The sequence below is a fragment of the Primulina eburnea genome, chromosome 3, assembly GCF_022965805.1.
Source record: "Primulina eburnea isolate SZY01 chromosome 3, ASM2296580v1, whole genome shotgun sequence".
Lineage (NCBI taxonomy): Eukaryota > Viridiplantae > Streptophyta > Magnoliopsida > Lamiales > Gesneriaceae > Primulina > Primulina eburnea.
Window position 1 is genome coordinate 14,641,728 of NC_133103.1, and position 16,777 is coordinate 14,658,504.

At 38.0% G+C, this 16,777-nt stretch overlaps 1 protein-coding gene across 1 annotated transcript in view; it reads left to right on the top strand.

The window, feature by feature from the left end:
- Positions 1–16,777, top strand: part of LOC140826796 (DNA gyrase subunit A, chloroplastic/mitochondrial-like) — a 28,451-nt gene that overhangs the window by 5,551 nt on the left and 6,123 nt on the right. Inside the window, exons 4-15 of the mRNA XM_073189293.1 lie at positions 9,053–9,154; positions 9,660–9,704; positions 9,773–9,871; positions 9,994–10,080; positions 10,985–11,055; positions 11,449–11,557; positions 11,672–11,734; positions 12,607–12,672; positions 12,837–12,925; positions 14,375–14,423; positions 15,372–15,458; positions 15,711–15,804. Of these exons, the coding sequence (XP_073045394.1) occupies positions 9,053–9,154; positions 9,660–9,704; positions 9,773–9,871; positions 9,994–10,080; positions 10,985–11,055; positions 11,449–11,557; positions 11,672–11,734; positions 12,607–12,672; positions 12,837–12,925; positions 14,375–14,423; positions 15,372–15,458; positions 15,711–15,804 (961 nt within the window). The remainder of the gene's footprint in view (positions 1–9,052; positions 9,155–9,659; positions 9,705–9,772; positions 9,872–9,993; positions 10,081–10,984; positions 11,056–11,448; positions 11,558–11,671; positions 11,735–12,606; positions 12,673–12,836; positions 12,926–14,374; positions 14,424–15,371; positions 15,459–15,710; positions 15,805–16,777) is intronic.

Below are 16,777 nucleotides of genomic sequence, written 5' to 3' on the forward strand. Positions count from 1 at the left end.
CAACGCAATATTAAGCTTAATTCTGTCCCAACATCTCTCCGCATTTTCTTCAACATCTTCGAAAACCCTTCTGTTTCTTTCAAGCCATGTAGTCCAACATATGCACTGAACAACTACAAACCAAAAAATTCTGCCCCTTGTTCCCGTATGCTGTCCCAAGTCCATATTTAATAAATCAATTGTTGAGTTAGGCATCACCCACACCAAATGAAGTTCTTGCAAAGCTCTGAACCATAGGGATAATGTGAATGGACAGTGAATGAGCAAATGATTCTGAGTTTCTGTATCATTTCTACAAAGTGCACACCAATTAGGTTGCAATGCAATCGATGGCCATCTTTTTTGAATCATCTCCGAGGTAGGTAGCTTACCCAATGACACTATCCAAGAAAAGAACTGAATTTATTTTGGAACCGGAGTTTTCCAAATAGCAAGGGAAACTGATGGAATTGGGAAACGATTAATAGGAAAGAGCGAATCGTAAAACGATCTTACCGAGAAAACACCGGAAGGGTCCCCTTGCCACTGAAGAAAATCATCTGCCCCTTCTACCAAACTCACCGAATCTAGACTCCTTAATAACTCAGACAAATGATGTAACTCCTCGTCCCTAACAACCCTTCTAAAATGAAAATCCCAAGAAAGAGTAGACGACACACTATCAAAACATGCAAAATAAGAAATAGGCATGTTATGGATAGAAGAAAGCTGAAACAAAGCTGGGAAAAGTTCTTTGAAAGAGGAATCCCCCCACCATCTATCCTCCCAAAATCTCACTTTATTTCCTCCTCTCACTTTAAATACAACCATCTGTTTAAAAGTTGGGTAAACTCGGGAAATGAACTTCCATGGGCATCTAAACGTGACATTCAACGCCAACCCTGCATCCCACATGTTCTCTTGTAACCCATATTTGCTCACTATTATCCTCTTCCACAATGACTCACCCTCCACAAAGAATCTCCACCACCACTTTCCAAGCAAAGCCTTGTTTCTCAAACTTATATTTGCCACACCCGATCCTCCTTTTTCTTTCGGTGTGCACACCTTTTCCCACTTAACCAAATGGCAATGAGATTCGCCATCCGCCCCATCCCAAAGAAAGTTTCTAGAGAGCTTCTCCAATGCCTCCACTATGCCTCTCGGCATCCTGAATAGAGACAGAAAATAAATCGGGATAGAATTTAAAACCGATAGATTCAAAGTGAGCCTACCACCTCTGGAAAGAAAAGATTTCTTCCAGTTTGCCAATTTTTTTGTTACCTTAGCCACGATGGGTGCCCAAAAAGATGTTTTCAACGGATTGCCACCCAAGGGCATCCCAAGATAATTGATAGGCCAGTTGTCCCTTCTACAGCCCACTTCTTGTGCCAGTAATTCAACCTCTTCCGAAGCACGATGAATTCCCAACAAAGCGCTTTTATCCCAGTTGATTTTCAATCCCGACATGTCACAGAAAGATTGAACCACTTTGACCAAGAATCTTAGATGATCTTCGGTTTGCACGAAGAAGAGTGTGTCGTCGGCAAACTGAATATGTGATATTTCTACCTTTTCTCTTCCAACTTCAATCCCCCTTATAAAATTTGTCTCCTTCGCCTTATCCATTAATCTTCCCAACACATCTACCACCAAATTGAACAAAAACGGTGATAATGGGTCACCTTGTCTTAGCCCTTTGGAAGCTTTGAGCTTACCTCTTGGTCTGCCGTTGATCAATATAGAAAAGGACACATTTGACACACAACCTCTGATCCACGACCTCCATCTACTACCAAACCCTTTTTTCAACAGAACAAAATCCAAGAAATCCCAATCCACATTGTCATATGCTTTTTCGAAATCCACCTTCAATACCCAACCCTTTTTTTTCTTAATTCTTCCCTCTTCCACCAATTCATTCGCAATAAGTCCACAATCCATAATTTGTCTCCCTTCAACGAAAGCGTTTTGAGATTCAGAAATGGTGGCTGCTATCACACTCTTAAGCCTCATCGTCAGTACCTTTGCTATAATCTTATACACACTCGTTACCAGGCTTATTGGTCTGAAATCCTTCACATTATTCGATTCCACTTTCTTACGAATCAAGCAAATATATGTCTCGTTTGTCGCTGCGTTAATGATTCCTCGTTGAAAGAATTCCTCAAAAACCTTCATCAAATCATTTTTCACCAAATCCCAGCACACTTGGAAAAAAGCCAACGTGAAACCGTCGGCTCCCGGGCTCTTACATCCATCGCAATGGAAAACAGCTTGTTTAATCTCGTCTTCTGAAAATGGCTTTTCTAATTCTGCACTCAACTCTTCATCAATAGGACTCCACTCCACCCCTTCAATGCCCCAACTCCTCACGTTTGACAGCCCGTACAATTCCCTATAATACTGGAGAATAATGGAGACTATTTCATTGTCGTCTGTCGTAATTGTTCCATCAATTCTTTCCATTCTGTCAATGATCGCTTTGTTGTTGCGTTGAGTTAAGATTGAATGAAAGAATTTTGTGTTTTGGTCTCCTTCCGTAGTCCATTTGATTCTGCTTTTCTGGTTATTAATTTGATTCTTACGGCATATCAATTCTTCCAGCAACAATTTTGTTTCTTTACTATCATTCAAAACCTCTTGTGAACCCCGACCCTCGCTTTCTAGCTTATCCAATCTGCTGATTTTGTTAACTAAGTCTGCAATTTTCATATCCACCTTCCCGAACAGATCCTCATTCCATTTTTTTATTTCACCCTTTGTTGCCCTTAATTTCTTCATAAATCTATAACCCTCCCAGCCTTGAAAGCTCTCATTGTTCCACGCCAATTGCATCAAATTTCTGAAACTCGGATCCCGCAACCACACATTCTCGAATCTGAATGGAGTCGGACCCCACTTAGGTTTAACCAAGTCGCAAACCACTGGATGATGATCCGAAATAATCCTGGGCAAGATAGATTGTCTGTAAGAAGGATAAATTTCAGACCACCCCACCGTGAATAAGAATCTGTCCAATCTGCAGCAAATGGCCGATTCTCTAAAGTTCGACCATGTGAATTTTCCATTGAGTAATGGAGGATCGATCAACTCCAATTCTTGAATCAGTGCATCGAAACAACTCATGCTTGTTGTTTGTGAAAGACTATTAATCTTCTCGGTTATAGATCTGACCACGTTGAAATCTCCTCCCAAGCACCAACGATCACCACATAGAACCCTCAATCCCGCCAACTCATCCCAGAAATTAGCTCTCAATCTAGGTTGACATGGACCATAAACCGCCGTGAACCACCAATCAATGATATTATCCTTTTGTATATGAATCGAAATCGAAAAGTCCCCAATCAAATTATCCTTAACCGAAATGATCCTTGGATCCCACATCATCAGTATTCCCCCAGACCGACCAATAGCAGGTAGAATGAGCCACTCCACAAACCTCGATTTCCATAGACTTGCAATGAATCTTCGATCCACCACCTCTCTTTTTAATTCCTGCAAAATTATTAAATCCGGTTTTTCCTTAACAAGGACAGCACGTATCAAACCCCTACGTGTTGCAGAACCACTTCCCCTAATATTCCATGAAATAATTCTCATCACTTCACTGCATCTCCCCTTGAACTCGCTCTTCACAAAGAACGACACTATCCATCCACCTCCCCACATTCGCTGATATTTAAAATTCCAATCTTCTCGACACCCATAGCTGTCAAACAATCATTATCGGCCGCAATTTTTAAGTTCTGTAAGTTGACTCCCCCCGATGACAATTCTTTCACCTTGTCATTATGTTGCCGTAGGGAATTTTTCCCGGATTTACCCAACTTAAACAATGTAGATGTATTTCCCACCCCACCTAAAATCTCGACCCCACCCCCCCGACCCTGTAAGGAACGACTAGGAGACAGAGAATGGATAGAGGATTGAATAAGAATAGAGTTATTGGTCAAATTGCCACCCTTACTCGGAGACTCTTCAAAAAAGACACCCAAATCGTCAAAATCTGTAGAATGTAATGTCGAGCGATCGGATATGAGACTTTCTTCTGCACTGGATTCGCCACCTACATCTGAAAAATTTGGATTCAGATGTTTCTCCCAGTTTCCTACGTCCCCTTCTGTGAAATCAGTGTATTTTTCGATGAATAGATTCTTTGATTCTTCACCCGCTGGGCCGTAATATGTATCATTAATTGCCTTACTTTTCTTCCTGCTGTAGACGTACTGAAATTCCCTCTGTTTTGGAGTTATCTTCAAAGACTCGATCGTCCCTGTTTGAAATTCATTCACTGATTTAGGCTGGATTCTTTTCAAAATCTTGATCTGCTTCCCTCGATACCATGGTTCGGAGTAACATTTGCGACCTTCAGAATTTTGCATCATTACCGTATCTTGCATTTCTTTGACGCTGTGATTGTTGTCCAATCTCAGGGTGTCATCCTTCTGGTTTTGAACAGTACTCGCTTCTGTACCTCTGGAACCTTTCAAGCTGCCCCATCCTGGTATTACTCTAGCACCGTTGACCACCACTTGAGCATAAGATCTTTTTTCAAAAATATCGTAAGCTGCTAAATCGACCGAGTCCACCAAAATTCGAATAATCATAGGTCCTCTTTGAGTTTGAATTCTTAAGTTTCTGTTGATGAACCCACCTTCAATACCAACTACTTTGATTTTTGCTGCTGATAGATCTTTGAGTAGAATTGTGTCTTGACTAATCTTCAACAAACCTCCACACTGATCACCAATTTCCTTGAAGAGATGTGTTGACCATAGGTCCCAAGGTAAGCCCATTAATCGCACCCAGCTATTGCAACACTCGAAAGTCTCTTCTTCGGTATTGGTATGTTGATTCCACTTTTCAAACGACTAGGTAACTTTATTTTCCAGAAAGCATTTTTTCAGTCTCAAATAGAACGCTGCATCCTCCTCATTATGAGGCCACCAAGCAGCTTTGTTAGCTTGAAATGGAAACACTTCAACCTTCCTCTGGACTGCCCTACCAAGTGTAATACGAACCAAATCCCATGATATATTGACGAACTCCTTTGTAATGATGAGAGCTTTACTCCAATCCTTAACCAAACAAGCCGGTAGCTGTTCAAGAGTAGCAACCTCTGGAATCACTTTGTTTTGATACGTCGAAGTGAACTTGAAACGCTTGTGAGCTTGTTCCAGGTTATCTCTATCTACTCTGATACTCGGTGAAATGTTCTTACGAGTTGACATGAGTTTGGACATATTAAATGCCATCCATTTCCAGCCCGAGTAGAATCTTCCGCTTGGTATGATGATACGTTGCATCTTCCCCCTCCATACAATCTTAGATAATTCCAAATAGCTACCCCGTCCATTCGTAGTTTTCTGCACCGATATGACAGCTTCCTTACCTCTGAATCTTTTAAATTGCGGACATGGGGTTGGTTTATTGATGTATTCCTTAAGTGTTGCCAAAGTCCAGTGTAAACAGTCACAGTCCAATTCCAGCGTGTAGGTTGCGTTTCTAGTTCTTTCGATCACGATCAGAGAGTCTCCCCTTCTGCCCTTGCATAATAAGAACAACTTTTGTTCAATTTTGGCCTCACAGCTAGTTTTGAGTTGATCCCTTGTTGGCATTCGATTCATCTCCTTAGTCTTAAAAGGAAGGAAAATGGCTACTGGGAAACAGAAAGATGTTAAATGTCCGGGAATGAAAACGATGAGGGAGTCGAAAAAGCGGGAGGCAACAGTAGTAGGATAGAAAAAATAGGTTGTCAGACTCTATGGACGGTGGTCGGAAATGAGTCGGAAAAGGCTAAAAAGGGTCAAGGTTGAAACGGGGTGAGCAAAGGTGGCGTACAAAGGACAGAATGGGCTCGTAGAGGTCGCGATAGGCTGAGGGAGAGTCGCCGACGGACGGCGACCGTCGCCGGAGGAAGGATGACGGTGCGGCCAACCGGGATCTTTAGATAAAAGAGGTGAAGGCATAGATAGGGCACGCGATTGACCGAGGGAGAGTTTGGGGGGAGAGCATTTCAAAAAATTCTCTCACTAACTTGTTAAGAGAATCAATAGTTTTCCAGCTCTTCTATCAAAGCATCGAAACAGGCCATGCTCGTATTAGAAGATTGACTATTCATTTTTTCTCCCAAATTCCTTACAACATTGAAATCTCCTCCTAGACACCAGTTGTCCCCGCATAGCGATCTCAACCCCGCTAATTCATCCCAAAACAACTCTCTAAATCTGGGTTTCACCGGTCCGTATATTGCTGAAAACCACTAGCTTATATCTGCATTCCAACTTATTTCGAGTGACACCGAAAATTCCCCAATTTTTTTTTTGATAAGAGACCAAATTTTATTATTGATAAAATGTTTACATTGCGGATTACATAAGTGGTTTTTCTTTACGGATAATTGTTCTTACCAACTGTCTTCTTCTTATAGCCCCTCCACCTCTTATATTCCAAGAAAATAATTTCATTTGACAGCGTTGTAACCCTTCGAAGTTGAGCCTCTATCATAATTTATACCACTATGTAACCTGTACATGTCCTTCTTTAAGAGACCCTTCGACATCTTAACCCTTTGTCCACACCTGACAACACTGTCATCTATCATCACCTCCCCTGTCTCAACATGTTTTTCCCCCACCACATTCCTTGTAAGTATACATGTCCCTTTACTCGGCTTTCCATCAACTATTCCTAGCCCCCCACCTATAAAACCTCTAGACAAACCCAAATATGTGAAAGGAGAAGGTAAAAGAACAGTTAAAGACAAAGATTGATTTGTGAAGGTAGAATGGTTGTGTTTAAGAACCTGTCCCACCGAAGGTTTCAGATTTTCTGGTGTAGCGGAGCTTGTGAAATTATTTTTACCTTTTGGTGATGAGAACAATGTGTCCAAGTCAATTGACTCCTCTTCGTCTGTTTCTGGGACATCCGAGCTGTTGTAGCCGAAGCTGCTAGTATCCGAGTGATCATTTCCCTCTCCAGTTAAACTATCTTGTGAATCTTCAAGGGCGATCTCCTCTGAGTCTTCTGCATCACCAACTTCTGTATTCTTACAGATCCCCCGGTCATGGATGTCTTTTCCGGAATTCCACCAAGTATTTTTTCCTTCGGCAGTTGCTTTAACTTCTTTGATCCTCGATCTATAATAAGTTTTCCCAAACTTGTTGCTATTTTTGATATTCATGTTTGTTCCTTCCCTGCTGTAAAGTTCATCGGCTTGATCGTTATTAAATGAGTCAATAGGAGAACATCTGAATGAAGTTGGTTCTTTCGGACCAAGGTTCCTGAGTATCTCGATTGCCTTTGCCTCGATTGGTTGCTTCATTGATCCAGCAAATGTGTTAGGCAATTTTTCCTGACATGTTGGAGATCTTAAACCCTGTTCTTCTACCATCTTCTCCCCCACTATGCCTTCTCTGCCTCTCGTTCCGCCGTTAATGGTGCCTGTTTCTTGTGCAGATTGAACTCCTTGAGCCTCTTTTTCTTTGTCATGATTGCTTGTGAATTCCACCTCTTCTGCTAATTGAACTCCTTGAGCCTCTTTTTCTTTGTCATGATTGCTTGTGAAGTCCACCTCTTCTGCTAATGTTCTGTAAATATTATTGTTACCCCACCCCGCTAAGATTTTCTTTCCATTCACCACTGCTTGGGCGTAAGTCTGTTTCTCGTACTTCTCGTAGCCATTGGAATCAAAGGTTTCCACCTTAATTCTTAATTCTGTATTACTCCCTTGCAGTGTAATTTCCATCTTAGTATGAATAAACCCTCCTTCTTTTCCTTTCACCTTGATCTTTGCCGCATCGAGTACCCGAAAATGTAAAGTTTCAGCACTTATGGCCAGCAGACCCCCGCATTGTTCGCCAATGATATTGAATGTTGCTGGGGACCATAACTCCCAAGGTAGTCCATGGATAGAAATCCAACTGTTACAACATGCTTCTATCGTGTGCAGAGTATCAATGTCTTTTGACCATCCTTCAAATAGTAACGTCAACCCAGAATCAAAGAAGCCTCTTTTCAGATTAATGTAGAAAGAAGCTTCATCCGCGTTGTAAGGCCACCATAGAGCTTTATCAGCCTGGAACGGAAATCCCTAGAACCCCTTCAATACTCTGCCATGAAGTATTTACTTTACATCTGGTTACTACTATTGCGTCGTTCCATTTTTCTGAACCCGCTGCTTAACAAATACTTCCGCATTTCTCTGCATTCCATCGACAGATTTCCTTGTCGATATTCTGCTATCTTGAGGGACTATTTTGTGCTTCAGCTGGGCAACACCATGATGAAAGTTGTTTGATCTCCTCCGATACCAGCTTGTCATCAACTTGTCCAATGCTCTTGAAATATTGATCCATCCTTCTGCTTTTAGTCCACTGGGTACAATTGTAATCTGTTTTCTGCCATTCTTGTTAAATTTGGACAACTCTAAAAATCTTCCGCGTTTGTTAGCAATGTTCTGTATAATGAAGACTGCGTTCTTTCCTCTGAAATGTTGAGACACCGATCCTGTGTTTGGTGCGCCAATAAATTCCTTGAGTCGGAGATTGAACCAACGCGCCTCCTCACCTTCGAAGTTCATCAAATAAGTCGATTTCCTATTTCTTTCAGCCCACCATATAGATCGACCGTCATTCCCTAACCTCAGCGTGAATAATTTAAATTCTATCTTAATCGTTACTTCCCATTTGGCTGTTCTGGCTTCGTATACACCATTCCGGTGATTCCCTGAATTGCTTGCGGCCATGGATTTACCTTTCCGCGGATAAGATCAAAACAGAGATTATAAAGAACCCTAAATCGCGAACCCTAAATAGCGAAATCACGTAAAAGTATGTTTTCCGGGACCGGTGGTCTTCGCCGGATATAATGACGACGGCGCCGGAGTTCACGGTACAAGATTGACGGAAAAGGACACTATATGTTGACGAGCTAAAAGGGAGGGAGAGAGCATTTTGAATTTTTTCTCTCTCTTCTTACAACCTTTGATCTAATAATAATTTTACCTTATCGAGTATTTTTTATTCTTTTCACTGATTTCATTTGTACTATAATCTGTACTTTCTAGGATTTTTCCTTGCGTTTCCCACTCATTCGCGGGCATGGAAACTTTGGATCAATTGATGCCGATCCTCCTGCTGCAATGCGTTATACTGAGTGCAGACTGGAGGTATGGATTTATTTTCTCGTCTATTTAAGTGTCGATATTTGGCGCTGATGGCTTTTAAGACTTGGTTGAGGAGTGATGCCAAACATTGAATACTGCCTTGTCTCAATATGTCATTAATGTAGTTTGTCACCAGTGAAAGGTAAACTTGCTGAATATAAAGTTTCCCCTTCGCTTAAAGCTTCTGTAGTCTGGGTTATTCATGTGCAAAAATTTATCATCTTACTTTTGTCACGTACATTTTGTGTTGGATCCTCTTTGAAATCCATTGTTTTTCTTGTTTGCTACTGACGTCGTTAAGCGTTTTTTTTGTATTTAATGGGCATTCATATTTCATTGTTCTGTAGCCTGGGTTATTCATGTGCGAAATTTATCGTCTTACCTCTGTCACGTACATTCTGCGTTGGATCCTCCTTGAAATTCATTGTTTTCCTTTTTTGCTACTGATGTCCTTGAGCTGTTTTTTTTGTATTTGATGGGCATTCATATTTCATGGTTCTTTCCTCAGGCACTTACGGAGGCTATGCTTTTGGTGGACCTGGAACAAGATACTGTCAGTGCCCTATTTTGAATTGCATTTTAGTTTTTGCAATCTTGAACAACATTTTTAATACACTGTAGGTCGATTTTGTTCCAAATTTTGACAACTCACAAAAAGAACCATCTTTGCTTCCTGCACGTATACCCCACTTGTTGCTGAATGGTGCTTCTGGGATTGCAGTATGATTTTAACCTCTTATATGTTTTATTATCTTTTTTATTACTTCTAATGATCCAGACGGTCGATTTGGGGTTTCTTATTTCATCATCATTGTTTAACTTCTTATGTTTTTTTCCCACAGGTAGGAATGGCAACAAATATCCCACCACATAATCTTGAGGAGCTTGTAGATGCACTATCTGTCTTGATTCACAATCCTGAAGCAACGGTAACATTTTGTGTCAAATCCATATCTTCAGATTTACTTGTCATTTTTTTATATAGAAATTTTAAATTAATTTTTGAACTTTTAATGTGGCCCTTCTTATTCCATATGTGTGGTTCCTACATTATTTTTTAGTGAGCTCTTTAAGCGACTATAAACATCTAGTCTTGCGTTTTTCTCCTTATAGTCTGAAAAGGTTAATATCTCGGCCCTGCAAAATCTGTTGAATCATACCGTCCTGTCTGGTGTAACCTTCTCACAGTATAGCTTTGACCACGGGGATCCTCCCAAAAATTTATAAAAATGAAAATCTATGTAGTACTTTTCTTTCTATAGGGGGCCATCTGATTATGAAATTAAAGTTGATAATGTAGTGTTTATATGTACTGTACTGCATAAGTCACATTATCCTGTGCCCTCCATAGCAGCATAAAAATTTAAAGAAACTGAGGGAAAAGAACAAGAATTATGTATACTCAATACTACATAAAGATGTTTTGTTGATGCAAAGGCTTCTACGGTGTTATCATACCAATAGAGTTTACTTTTATTTCCCAAATTGTCTGCAACTTTTAGTGGTGCCCAATATGTTTCGTCTATTGACATTTACGAAGCGGTGAAATTCTCTCTATGACAATTCTTATTAACCATAAACTTTCTCTTTCCTTTCTAAGCGCGATTCTTGACTACGTTCTGTGAACATCATACATGCATGAGTAAAAGTACTTTTGACTTAATTGTTCGTGTTGAGAATTGGATTGATGCATTTCATGCCATGATATTGTTTATTCCATCCGTTTTTTCAGTATCTTTATATAGCTATTATGATTATAAGCCTAACTGTTAAACGTTGTGTAGAAAATTGGTCTCGACTCTTCTTTTGTATCTCATGCATGTGGCATTACAGTTGCAAGAATTGCTAGAGTACATGCCGGGACCTGATTTCCCAACTGGAGGAATAATAATGGGAAATCTAGGGTAAGTTATTATAACCCTACTCTCTTCAATGAAATTGAGTGCAAAACAAGTTGTTTGTACATAACATGTGCACTTTAAGAAACACATAAACCATTCTATCGTCCATCTTTATAGACTTTCTTCTTATATTCAATAAAAATAAAACTGTGACGGAATATGAAAAGAAGATGAACTTAGCTTGATCTGGCATCCCTAGGATAAGATGATATTATATTGTATTGAATTATTATTAATGTTTCATTTTCTCCCCAGCTTCGTCTATAGACTCCGCAGTTGAATATACTTACGTTCCGCTCCAACCATTCCTCAATACAGCATTTCCTTTTAGTCCTTAATTTATTCCTCTGGATTCACAACATGGTTAGCTTTTTATATCTTATTCATTTTGTCAAGCATTTTAGAGGCATATCGAACTGGACGAGGTCGTGTCGTAATCAGAGGGAAGACTGATGTTGAATTAATTGATTCCAAAACCAAACGTTCAGCAATTATAATAAAAGAGGTTTCTTTGCCAGTTCAATATTAATTATACAATACTTCTATTTTTCCCAATTTAATTGGAATTTTAGTCGAATGGCACTATGTCAATCATGAATTCGTTTCATGTATGATACAGGTTCCATATCAGACTAACAAAGCATCTCTTGTTGAGAGAATTGCGGAACTTGTGGAGAATAAGGTTTGTAATTACTATGATTGGTTGTCTTTTCCAAAGATTTTAAGTTCTTCCTTTTGTTATTACCAGCCTAATTTTATTGCCTCGTCTTTCCTGAACATGTACAGACATGATTATATGTATGCCTAAATAGATGCATGTAATATGAGTTATATTATAATTACCACACTGATGGTGTTGTAGGTGAGTAGGTCATCATCATATTAGATTTACTTGGGACCTTTAATGATTGCTGTTAATTATTATCTTTTGGCTAATGCCTTTTAACTCGTGAAATTGGCTTCAGATTTGATATCTGGATGTATCCTGGTTGATGCTTCTATTTGTTTTTCATGGATGTTTTTGTTATCAATTTCCATGAGCTGACTTCCATCAAAGTCAGACTTCAGAAATATTTGTATTATTTTGTCGGAGTGTTGGTTGATAGATATACAAACATGGTATGTCACTGATACTTTTGTTTTTTTTTAGAATCTGACAAATACTGGTACTCCAGGTTTCATGATAACCTTTACTTGTAACTGGGATAGACATTAGTATAAGCTGGTCAAATATGGGTTTATGATTGGGCTTTGTTGGGGTCCGTATTTTGCTTACCTTCACGAAGAGAAAAACATTTAAATCTTCAAAGTATCCTAAGTTTGAATAGTAAGTATCAAAGGTTGTTCCTTCCAAACAAAGCAACCTATTACTGTACTTATACACGCGGTGCTAGGACTACTGGAATCAAAACTGGTTGTTTCCGTGCATTGCTGTCTGGTAGTTCAGGCTGGCTCACTGAAGTGTCCCGTTCTTTTTTGTCCTTCCTTTAGCTTCTTGCTATCCTTCAAAATATTTTGTTGATAATTTTTGTTGAAGTTATGAGTGTTTTTTAGGTTTTGGAAGGAATAACTGACATACGGGATGAAAGTGATCGATCTGGAATGCGCATAGTCATTGAGGTAGTTCTTGTTTTGTTATGTACTCATGTATTATTGTCTATCTGTTGAAGATACTAGTATCTGCATTCTCAATCTTGGGTTATAATCCTTTTGATATTTGAGGATTTGGGGTTTAACTCTGTCCGTCCTTGAATTGTTTTTGCTTTGTTTCCCCAAATTTCCAGCTTAAGAGGGGATCAGATCCATCCATTGTCTTGAATAATCTTTATCGTCAAACAGCTCTGCAATCTACATTTAGCTGCAACATGGTGGGGTAAGTATTTAACAAAGTAGATTTACTGATTTTTGCTCTAGATACATCATTTATATCAATGCAAATTTATCTGTTTAAGCGTTTACAAACAAAGAGAGATGGTGAACGCTCGTATGCACTGTTCCCTTAGTTTATTGATACTAATTGGAGCTTTGTCTGCTAGCTGTAGTCAGTTTACATTGGCAACCTACCTCATGTAATTTATGTTTGTGTCACAAAGGTTCAAGATATTGTGTTCTACTCGTCACAAAGCTTGATGATTGCTTAACTAAGGATCTTGCCTGCTGTCTTTGTTATTTTTTACTATGTCAATGTTATTCATTCTTCAGAAATGATTTCAGTTTTATTCTTGACTTATCCTCCCAAGGTTTTATGGTGGTCACTGAGGATTTATGCCTTACAATTTTTAATTTTAATTATTGGTAATCATAAATGACACTTACTATTTCAAGTCTGACATGGAATTAGGTCATAAATCTTACTGTTTTTTGGTAATCAAAGATGACTATTAACATTAGAAAGCTACTTCTCAAGTTCAACACTTCAACTTGTATTTTAAAAAGTACAAGTTTTGGGTGAGGATGCATAAACTACCTAGTGACCCCTGACACAAACTGGATACTACATCTTCTTCTGGCTTGATACCTTTTTAGGTCTTAGTTCATACACTAAGACCTTTGGTCTGCTTTTTGTAATTAATATCTTATGTTTAATATAATATTGTTTCCTATATAAAAAAAGTTAATAAACAGATTCATTTTCATGTTTAGAGTTATGGGAAATTGAACCCAGATGGAGAGAACACCATGATGAGGGCATTTTATAGTATTATTGAATGGAGATATAAAGTCTTACTGGTATATTTTTTAGGTGTTTGTTACTTTTCTTTATGAAAATTATGGAAACTGTTGAAATGCAAAAAAAAAGTTGTGTGAGAAATGTTAGATTGTAAGGTGGGAATGATTTGATCTGATGAATTTTAGAAAAATGGGATGCAAATTCTCTCTTCTTTTTTACTTTTTTAGCACAAAATAGGTTGAGGCAAACGAACCTTCATTTTGGAACAGAAACTGGGGGAAGTTTTCCTTTTAAAAAGGGATGTTGTCAAGGCCATTACATGTTACTAATAGCGTCTTGCAATCTCTTGTTAGAGCTATATATTTTGCAGAAAGACATTGAGTCATTCCTTGCAATGGTGATGACTTCTTGCTTTATTTGTGGAAATCCCGTGGGGAATATGTTCCCTTTATTGATGTTATTTTATGTCATTGTTTAATATTATTCGCATCTATTTTCTGTTTTTCTTCAAATTTGTATTGTTTGAATCAAAATGGTACACAGTTTTTTCCTCCTTTTTGATCTATTTGTCCTATTCGTTTAGATTGCCATTTGCCACTTATGTCAGATATGTTTCTTCTGTATTTACCCTTGGCAATTTCTTAATTTCAGAATTCTCAATGGTCAACCAAAACAGATGGGTTTAAAGGAATTACTTCAGGTTACAAGCACTCATTTCAATATACTTTGATATGTTTGTGGATGTTTATGAGCATTCAATCGATATTTGAATCAGGTGTTCAGTTATTTTTCTGCATTCATTTAGATATCGACTGATCTTGGAAAACTGAGTTCTTAGCATGAACCTCATATATTACGATATTGATTCAGTATCTTGGATGGTGAATTCAAAAAGTGCGACTGACTTGCAATCATAAAGGACTCTGATTGATTGAAATATTGTATGCGTGATCTTTTTTATTTCACACTACTGTTTAGTAATCAAGATGATGCTTTGTTGATCAAAAGTTAAAACACTAACAAAGAAATCTAAGCATTACAAAGCATTAAATTAGATTTAGAATGAAAGATCAGCGTCCACCGAGTGGGAAGAATTGTCTAGTAAAGCAAAATTGTTGAAAACTAACTCAAGAATGAGGGTTTACTTATAGCCTCTAGTAGTTGTAATAAATCAATATGGTTAATACATTGTCTCTCTAATTTCCTTTCTTTATGGGGATTGATTGATGAGTGTATTATCTTTTCTATGTGTGAACAGATTCCGACTGTCCTTCTGCAACATATATTTCTTTCGTTGACTTGCTGCTATTTATCTCTTTGTGCATTTGATCACGTTGTTTCTTTTCATGGTTTAAATTTTAAATTTTTTTAATTCATTATTGCTAGGAAAGAAGCACTAAAATGCTTATGTAAGCACAAAAGTTTAGGAATTCAGATGTGTGGATTGGAGTGTCAGTTCATGTTTTCCTACCAATCTATATTCATAATCTCGAGCTCTGGTGGTTCTGAATTTGTGTGATGTCTTATACTTGGCACACAATGCCATTTCCCACGCATACATATTTTCTCTTCCTCTCTCCGCATTTAGCACTAGGTTAAAGTTAATGTCTGAAAATATTTTTGCATAAATGGTTTTTTGTTCATACAGGCATTTTTGGATTTTAGATGTTCTGTGGTTGAAAGGCGTGCTAAATTTAAACTGTCACAAGCACAAGATCGTTATCATATTGTTGAGGTATGGGCTAACATATTCGAAGTTCAATTGTATTTCTAAGTAACAACCTGATCCATTTTCTGAATTGTGCAAAAGTGAGTGTGATAGAGCTTATGACTCCTTGTATTGTCATGTCTTAAGAGATTTATGTTTCACCTGATTATTTAGTAATGAATGGAACATGTATATTGTCTTCTGGTATTTATCATTACCACACAATTGTTTTGTCATTTTTGTTGCTGATACACATTTCTGTTTGGTGTGGGAACAAAGGGTATCATAACAGGACTTGATAATCTGGACAAAGTCATTGACATAATCAGAAATGCACCAACCCACGTATTAGCATCTGATCATCTACAAAAAGGCAAGTCACTTTAGTCTCTAACTTGTTGCTTTGTAAAACTTTTTATTTTGCAAGTTCTTTGTCTTCCAAATACAACAGAAGAAAAGGAAATTGAATAAACAAACCATTTTGTTTCCAATTCTATAAGTTTCAACATTTTCGTTGATAGAGTGATTTTATGAGCGCTGAGTCATGTTTAATACCTTAGTACTACATGTCCACCTCATTTTTTATATTCTTTGGAAGACATTTCGCATGTGTTTGTTTTTTCATGATGGCTCAAATTCTGAAAGTAAAACTGTTTTTTAAAAGATTAATAAATCAAATAAACAAGCCATTTTGTTTCCTATTCTATAAGTTCCAATATTTTCGCCTTAGTATTGCATGCCCATCTCATTTTTTATGTTCTTTGGAAGACATTTCACGTGAGTTTTGTTTTTTTATGATGGTTCAAATTCTGAAGGTAAAACTATATTTTTTATATATTAATAAATCGAATAAACAAGCCGTTTTGTTTTCAACATTTTCGTTGATAAGAGTGATTTTACGAGCGCAGAGTCATGTTTAATACCTTAGTACTACATGCCCTCATTTTTTATATTCTTTGGAAGACATTTCACATGTGTTTTGTTTTTTTTATGATGGCTCAAATTTTGGAGGTAAAACTATATTTTTTAAATATTGAAGTGCCTGGAAACCTCAGTGATGTTGAAAGATGTGGACCTGGAAACCTACTTACTGAAGTCTCTATTGATGATAGCAGAAAATGGAGGCTTTCTTACTATAAGAAAGAATGAAGGATAAGAGTATCAGTAAACTATTTTATGTTAGTTAGCGAATGCTTTGTTGGTTAATCTTTTGTTTCCCTAGATGAGAGTCTATTGCTAGGAGATACCTCTTTCTAGTCCTAGACAGCCAGCTGAACTACTAGGATCTATGCAAATTTCTCTTTCCTCTCATATTACTTGATAGGTGGCATAAGAGTGGGCTCCCC